This window comes from Gavialis gangeticus, unplaced genomic scaffold (assembly GCF_001723915.1).
Source record: "Gavialis gangeticus isolate Ggan-Ray unplaced genomic scaffold, GavGan_comp1, whole genome shotgun sequence".
NCBI classification, from domain to species: Eukaryota; Metazoa; Chordata; order Crocodylia; family Gavialidae; genus Gavialis; species Gavialis gangeticus.
This window is the reverse complement of record NW_017729025.1, coordinates 121,929,591-121,938,440: the sequence shown is the minus strand read 5'-3', so window position 1 is coordinate 121,938,440 and position 8,850 is coordinate 121,929,591. Positions and strand designations below refer to the sequence as shown.

Here is an 8,850-nt window from a genome sequence, read left to right as displayed (position 1 = left end):
GCTCTCCAAGCTCCTGGGCTGTGCTCCTTGCCACCTATATGCTGTGCTGTGGCTGTGCACATGCTCAGGCATTTATCGGCCAAATTATCAGCTGCATCAAGCCAATTTCCGATCCAGGCAATTTTTTCTTTGTATCGGCACTGATCCAATATCGAACCAAGGTATTGGTGCACCTCTACAAATTGAATATGAAAAGAGTGTAGAGGTATTACTGTAAGGGATCAAGCTGTTCTAGAAATTGTAGTCATTCATTGTCTTTGGGGAAAATATTAAAGGGTTTATCTTTGGCAGATATTGCTTCCCAATGTCTGCTTGGAGTTGGAGCAGTAAAGCAAATTTAAAATCCATTCCACTAAGGGTCCAGTCATTTCTATTGCTTGCCTCCATAATAGATACTTTGTGATTTTTATAAACTTGCCACCAATTTTCATTCACACTTGTCATTTATTACCCAATATTCTTCCAGCCTCCTAACCAAGAGAGAGCTTATTTCAGGGTGTGAGAACACATACTACTACAGGTACCAGTTTTTTTGTAAAAACAGGGTAGTCTGAATATAGTGCCCCACTGCATGTTCTTCCTGACTTTCCCAGACTTCTTACCTCAATGCTTATGTAGATAAGTGCAGAGAATAGTTATGGACTTGTCTATTTATAGGTACATTGGAACTCTGGATTCACAACTGAGGGGTTTGTATGTATTGTCATGACTTGTGAAACAACATATATAGTCTACCTCCTGTTGAACTGCTTTAGAATAGTTCTAGGATTGTTCAAGCATGGCATGTAATTTTCCCAAGATGTCATCGTAACAGTGCCTTTTGGAACTACTTGTATCCTTTGAGATGCTAAGCTGTGTAAAGCAAACTTTGTGTTCCAGAGCCACATCCTGACAGCTTTTAAACTGACGTGTCTGAATCAGTCCTGTTACATAGAAAGCAAGTAATTGGTATCTTCCCTTTCTGCTAGGCACTGGATGAAAGTAACAAAGACTGTGTTCAATTTAGGATTTATACATGAATTTTCTATCTCGGCTTGAGTCTCCACCCAGAAACTTGGCAAAATAAATGGTCCATGGGTATTCCAGTATGAACAAACGTCCCCATTTGCAGTCGGTATTATACTAAAACAGAATTTATTAAAGGACAAAAATGGAAGAAATAACAGTTTGGAGGAAAACCTGGACAGTAGTAGCCCAGCCGAACCAACTGTTCAGTTTTGCGCAGGTCACCACGGTCAGAGTTCTTTCCTACTTCAATGCAAAGTATATTTGGTAACTAGTGAGGCCAGTTTGGGGCTAGCTGTTCACCCCAAATTTCCCCATGCCTTGCTGCCACTAGGGGGTGCTGCTCCACTACCGTTCCTCAAAGCTGCTGGAGCCGCTGCTCCACTACTAATGCTACTGCTGTTGCCACTCTTCACCGCCACTCTTCACCACCACTCTGGAGTGCTGCTCTACCATTGCTGCTCCTCACTATAACTGGGAAGCACCACTCCCAGTTGCTCATACAAGCCAGCTTGCTGATGCCGTGAGCAAGTTCAGGGATTTGAGCTCTTTTATTATCTACTAGATAAGAGTAGAGGTCTCAGTGAGGCCTTCTATATATACTTCAAAAATAGGTAACTGGCCTCAATAGGAACAATTGCAGAGATCTGCATATCATGAATACTCTTCCCTGTGAGGCTTGATCAAATGTAATGCCATCCCAGGGATAACTCTTGAAGAGAGGGTCCTCAAATTTTGCCTTTCACTCATGAGCTGATCATCCCTCCATCTTAGACCTCCCCACAAGTATTAGTGAGTGCTGACTACTCAGAACTTTTGCCTGACTTTTCTCTTGCACCCCAATAATGTTACATTGTAGTTAATACAGTTAAAGTGAGCACAGAGGCTTCTCCCTCTGTCAACCATGTGTACTAATGTAAATAAGGATCACAGTTTCCAGCTATCTGACCATGTATATCTTATGGTGACATTAAGATAAGCATCAAAGAGAGGTTGTAATACAGAACACTGATACTTTAACAGGGTTACATCTTCAGTCTCTTTCCCTGAAGCCCAGACACTGTATTGGTGCTGTTCCTTTCTTTCTGATTATTTGAGTCTAAGGGAATGTCTTAAAGAGAGCCCCTAATGGGCAGCCTAGGAACAGACAAAAATAAATAGCTGAAAACCAGACTTAAAGCTGATTTTTCTATTCCAATAGAAGGTAGGGTAGATTTGTAGGCCCTTGTCTAGTTGGGCAGGAAGGGACAGTAATTTGAAAACAGTGTATTCTAACTTTTTCTTGCTCCCTGCCTCCAATACATTCTTTAACTATGAGATTGCGGTGAGGGAAGTGTAAGAATAAACTATGACTCTCCATCTGCTGGCATGACCCCTTCCATCTTGCTTCTGAAGTGTAAAATATTCCTTGCACAGACTCTGTAGATAGTTTCTCAATGTTATGTCTGGAATGGCACAGGAGTGGGACAGAGCAGTCAAAACAGCAGAGCTTTCCTGATGACTACAAGGCCAGGTTTTAAAGCATGGACTATTCAGTCTTCTCAAGGCTCAGCATTCATGTTAGCTGCTGCACTGCAGGTACATTCCAAAGTACTTATCCAGAAAAGTTAGGCAGGCAAGTGGATTTTAGAAAGTTTGTTTGTAGCAGGGAAATTGGTATCACAGATTTCTTTCTTAAACCTGTAGATTTTCCATAGATGTGACTCCTAGATATTTGCCATTTTGCCTTGCATTTCATTGTAGATCATTCAGCATTTGACTGGCAGAAAGATGAACTGAGCATCTAGAATAAAAAAGTACTCTCACCTTGGGTGGGGGGAAAACCCTTCATTTTTGCTATATAAAGTGATTTTGTTATATGAAATTAGTGGATTATCTGCAATACTCAATATGTTAATCAAATGATTGCTTATCATCCATTTGTTAGAGCTAGTTGACCAAAGTACCAAAATATTTACCCTACTTACAACTGTGTATACAGAGGTCATGAGTTGCTTAAGTCACAAGTGAAACGAATAAAAGAAAATCTAGGTTTCCTGATTTCCACGTTGTTGTCCTTTTAATGGTTAATGTTTCCTCCTTATTACAATGCTAAAAAAAAATTAAAGTTTGATGAAACTCAAATGAGGCAAATTGGCTGAATTAGAAAAGATCCCAGCAGTCTTTCCTGCCCAAGTGCAGGGGTGGGGGCTGGACCCGATGATCTGTAAGGTCCCTTCCAGCCCCAAATAGCTATGAAACTTTAGCTCTACTCTGGATGCTAGCTTCTCCTTTCTGACTCTTTCAAGAAGTTTGACGCTGGAAAATATTAGTAGAGGCTCCATGGTTCCCTTTAATGCTTCATTTCATGCTATCCCATGAAAAGTTTTCAGCAATTAAAACAGAGGAGCCTTGCACCCACTTTTTCTGTGTATTCCTTTAATTTGGAACCATAAGAATGTACCCCGATTATCATAGTCTCAAGTGCTATGTAGGACAAATCTTACAATATGACAAGATAACTGAGAGCTGTTAGGTTGCTAAGCTTAAAAATATTTTTTTTAATTATTTAAAGGTGGGGGGACTTAGGTAATTTATCTTCTTGATTCAAGGCAGTGTTTCATTAAACATTCCATGGAGGGGGTTGGACCCTTGTGTATGGCTGGCTATTATAATTGATATAATGCTATTCCAGTCACAAGAAAGGAGAAACATCACACAAATGTGGGAGTTTCTCTTCAGGAAATCCTTGTAGCTCACTGTTTCTGTCAAACTGTGTAATGTGCCTGTAAATTTCATCTGCCAGAAAATTCATTGCAACACTACAGCACCAGAAAACGGCACAACTAAATTGTGGAAAGTAACTGTCAAGCCTCGGCAAACTGCACAATAAAGAAACTTGTGCAGAATGGAAAAATAAACCCAGATTGATGGGAAATATAAAGCAGCAGCAGCTTTCTCTGTTTTTGGCACAAAATAACATACCCCCTTCACTCTTAGAACAAGGTATGGGGCAAAAAGAAATTTACTTGCATCTTGTGCAATTAGCTTAGGTAAAAATTCCAGGTAAAATATAAACCTGGAAATGCTTATGGCTCCCTAGCAAAATATTAAGGCAAAGATGGGCAGCGTCGTTAGTTGATGCATGACTATATGTCTACTCATATAAAAAGAGACAACTGTCAAACTAAATGGAAAATCTTGTTTTGTTCCCTTCTCTCTGTCCCTTTCAAGAGTTCTCTTTCTACTGCTGTCCTAAACCAAGTCTCCCCTCCACTATTTCATATATTCAACTTTGGTGCTATTGAATTGAATGGGAAACTTAATTTTGAGTAGCTAAAAGTCCATCATCTCATGAACAATTAATGGCCACAGTGAAAATATAAAAAAAGAAAAAGTCAATACTAAAAATTGAAAGTTAGCAGAACCAATTTTCTCTGTTAGTGCAGGATTGTCCAGATCATAAAAAAAATCCATCGGGAGCTAGCTAAGGTATAGAGAGCAAATATGAAAATGAACAATGAAGGTACTAAACAAATTTACTGGTGGATGCTTTTAAAATGGACTGCCTACTCTGGTATATGTGTAATTCAAGAGATTATTAATGGAAATAAAAGATTCCAGCTGTCACAAATATACTACTGTGTTTGTGGGATGATTAGAATTCTACACCATCATTTAAGATGCATCAGTTTAAAATATATCTGCAATATACATTATAAAAAAACACTTTGTTTGTTTTCCAGAGCAAGAGACAGCATATTCCTTATCGGAACAGCAAACTTACCCGTTTATTGAAGGATTCTCTAGGAGGGAATTGTAGGACAATAATGATAGCTGCTGTTAGTCCTTCTTCTATGTTCTATGATGACACGTATAACACTCTTAAATATGCAAACAGAGCTAAGGATATCAAATCTTCTGTAAGTAAATTTATCCTCTTGGCAAACATTGGAGTTTACAAAATTTAGACACCATAGTATTAAAAGAATAAACATATAATTGTTTACTATGGTAAGATATAATTTACAATTTATATAGCTTTTTGCATCAAAATTCAGTTGAATGATCTAGTCTCATGTCTCTTGTTTTCTAAATTTTATTTCTTATGTACATTTAAGATGAGTACACTAGAAATTAAATGCCAAAGACTAGGGGTGCACTGATAGAGATTTTTGGGGCCAGTACTGATGGCCAATTTTTAATGAGCCGTATCACCCGATATACAGCTGGGCAGCTTGGAGAGCAGTGTCCAGCTGATAAGTCTGTTGAGGGGGAAGGGATGAAGGGGGTCACAACAGACTTACCAGCTGGACCCAGCTGCTCTCAACGCTGCGGGGCTGCACTCCTGGCTGCCTACGTGCTGTGCTGCAGCTGCATGCATGCACAGAGCATTTATTGGAGATGTTATTGGCCACATCAGCCAAAAAAAGCTGATTGCCAGTGCTGTCAATTTTTCTTATATCGGTGCCAATCTGATATGAGACCAATGTATCGGTGCACTTCAAATATCAAAAGACTTTAGAGTACATAATTAAGTAGGTTTTCCCTTGTTATAAAAATAAGGAAAGTTCACTTGATTCATGGCTCTGGGCAAATTACTAAAAGTAGTAGGAACAAAACAACCTATTTATCTCTTAGTGCAATATAGCACAAATGTAATTATATGATATTCTGTCTAGTGCACTTACGCAAAAGGGTTCAAAACATTTTATTTAAAATTTAACATTCTTTTTTTTTCCTTAACAGTTGAAGAGCAACATTGTTAGTTTGGACAGTCATATGAGTCAGTATGCTAAGATTTGTGATGAACAAAAGAAAGAGGTACATCAGTCTTCATTGTTGTAGTTACCATTCTAATGTCACTAAAGTATCTATAAGCAAAAGCTTTTTTATAATAATAGAAACTATTAGGAAAATTCTACTCTTCTGTACTGTTTTTTCTATCTTTATTTTTAAGAAAGATGTTTCCGTTTTCTAGTTAAGGGACTTTCCTCAACTTTTTGAAAGAAAAAGTCTTCTTTTCAAGACACATACATGAGAGGGTAAAAATGGGTCACACAAGGCAGGTTTGATACTTCAACCAAATATAATATCTATTTGTTTTAGATTCTAATGTTGAAAGAGAAATTAAGAGCTTTTGAAGAAGAGAGAGCAGCTGTTCCTGAAAATCGTGGTTCAAGCAGTCTTTCAAACCAACAGCAAGTGGAAATACAAAGGTAAAAATATTACATATTAGGGTCTTATATTAACAAATTTATCTTTGTATAAAATATTACCATAATGTGTTAAAATCACTTCTTTGCTGTCTCCTAAAATTAGGTTTCAGTTTGGTTAATATTGCTTTTCGAGTTACAGTTCTTTTCCAAGGCTACTTGATGGTAGGAGCGTCGACTCGTGCAATTAATGTGCACAAATAAACCCTGAAGCTTTTGGTCTGGAGTTCTTTGCTTTCGGCACACCGTTTCAAAGCGTGCTCAGTGGCAGAAAATTCAGGAGCATGCTACTCCAATCGGGCTCTATGTGCTACAGGGTGACTGGTTGGGGCATGAGGGCACTTCAGCACAGGGGGCTGCATGCTGGCTAGCCCCGCACTGAAGCACCCTGTGGACATGAAAAAACTCTGCATCAGAGTAGTACTTGTAAATAAAATACTGCCCTGCTGCAGAGTTTTTTTTCATTTCATGTGCCCTTATAGGGGCGCATGTGTAGACGCTGAGACATTTGCTGCACAATTAATTAGTCAACTACACAGTAAAGTTTCTTGTGGACACACCTGGTGGGATTTAATAAAACATAATGGGGCAGTCTTATGGAGACTGACGAATTATATCAGTTAGTGAACTTAATGAAATGAAACCTTTTTCTAGCTTGATTTCATGTTTAGTAGTAAAAAGTCTGTAGATAGTGTATGATCCTGTGTCTTGAGCAAATTTGTACATACTGAATTTAAGGAAGTAAATTTTTCTAGTTGCATGTTAAGAGAATTTCACAAGTGTCTTCTCATTAGAACATTGTGATTGAAGAACATAAAAGGAGATCACTTCTACAGAATAGAAATGTAGCTGCACTTGAGAAAACATAAGGGCTGGACTGGAGTCTGCGCTCCAAAGAAAGCACAGTATAATTTGCTATTGAGTTTTCTAATTTAAAAGCTCAAAAATACATGCTATGTAGCAAATTAAAGATTACTGAAATCATTTTACTAAACCTCTAAAATGAAGACTCTCTTCAATTGTGCATTGTTTAGAGTAACAAACGGATAAAATGTGTCAAAGATTCTAAGTGCAATAAGCGTTAATTAAAAGTCCTTGAAAACTGCTTAAAATAATCCTTGCATAAAATGCATAGAAATAAACCTCTTGAATATAATTATAGTAGCTTGATGGTATGTTTCTGAAATTTTAATTTCATAACATTCAAGTCCAAAATGTGATGTATATTCCGTACTTAGCTTTCCCTGCCTTATGAATCTGGTGTATATATTTTGTTACCAAAACTGTGGGACTGTTTGTCCTTGAGAAAAAGGGTGACAGCCCACTTTCAGAAGTTTAGACACCAGAATTAAGACACAGCTACAATTCCCTTTTATTAATAATTAGCCTTCAGACACAAAATTACTCTTCAGACACACAGTTTAGATACAGTTATAATTCCTTTAATTATCATCACCCATTTAAAAAAACAGATAAGAGACAGATCAACAGTCTGACTTTTTATTGTCACATCCCAAAAGTAGAAAAATGCACACTATTCCATGGCATATCTAGCTACTCACAATAAAAGAATCTAGATTCTCATTTTTACCAGCTGCAGAGACCCTGGAGGGAGCATACCATAAGGTGCTGTATTCTGGGTGCTCTGGGGACATATTACCAAACTGAACTTAATTCTTCCATTATTGGAGTTATGTGAAGTTAAACAAGTGTAGCTTCTTTTGGTATTGTGTCTGTATTTCGTTCAGCCTTGCTGCACTTTTGGTGGTCTCCGTTATGAAGAGACCAGAAAAACTATATTGGTGGTCTTATTAATTACTAGCTTTAGCATAGCTACTATTGTAGATAATTTAACTAGCCTTCTTATCATACATCAGTTGCTGCTACTTATGGCAGGTGCTTCTCTGGTAGTGTCCTTTTTGTTTTCTTTTTTTACATTATGAACCAAAACTGTAAAAGGGCAATATCACTTTGAGCATGTTGACTTTGCTTGCTTATACTGCAGCTTTTTAGTTTAACTTCCTTTAGACATGCACCAATACATCAGTCCATATTGTCTCAGCACCAATAAAAGGAAAATTTACATTATTGGCAATTGGCTTTTTTTGGCTGATGTGGCCAATTAATGTTGCTGATAAATGCCTCGTGCCTGCGCGCAGCCAAGCATGTACATGACCAGGAGTGCAGCAAACAGCTTGGAGAGCAGCGTCTAGCCAGTAAGTCTGTTGATGGGGGAAGGGGTGCATGGGGAGGGGCAGATAAGGCCCCTGTAGTGAGGGAGGGAGTGGGGCTGGGGCAGGGGCAGGTGTTGCCTGGGCGGGGCACTGGACAGAGCCTACAGCTCATCCGGGGGTAGGGGGTGCAGCTCCTGTCACTGCACACACCCCCAAGGGAGACATGGGGGCGGTGCTCCCCTGGCTATGTTAACGGAACAAGGGAGGCCTGCACACTTGCAGCTGCTCCTGCCTCTTATAGTTTCATAGATTTAGGGTTGGAAGGGACCTAGTAGATCTTCTAGCCCGACCCCCCGCCAGGGCGGGAGAACAACAAAACCCCAAAACAAAAACGGGACTCAAATGAGTCCAGCCAGGTAGGCATCCAGCCTCTTCTTAAAGACCCCCAGGGTAGGGGCCAGCACCACTTCCCTTGG

At 39.0% G+C, this 8,850-nt stretch overlaps 1 protein-coding gene across 1 annotated transcript in view; it reads left to right on the top strand.

Annotated features, from left to right (window-relative positions):
* KIF18A (kinesin family member 18A) overlaps positions 1-8,850 on the top strand; it is a 124,822-nt gene that overhangs the window by 27,758 nt on the left and 88,214 nt on the right. The window contains exons 6-8 of the mRNA XM_019519498.1: positions 4,731-4,907; positions 5,734-5,808; positions 6,094-6,203. Coding sequence (XP_019375043.1) covers positions 4,731-4,907; positions 5,734-5,808; positions 6,094-6,203 — 362 coding nt within the window. The remainder of the gene's footprint in view (positions 1-4,730; positions 4,908-5,733; positions 5,809-6,093; positions 6,204-8,850) is intronic.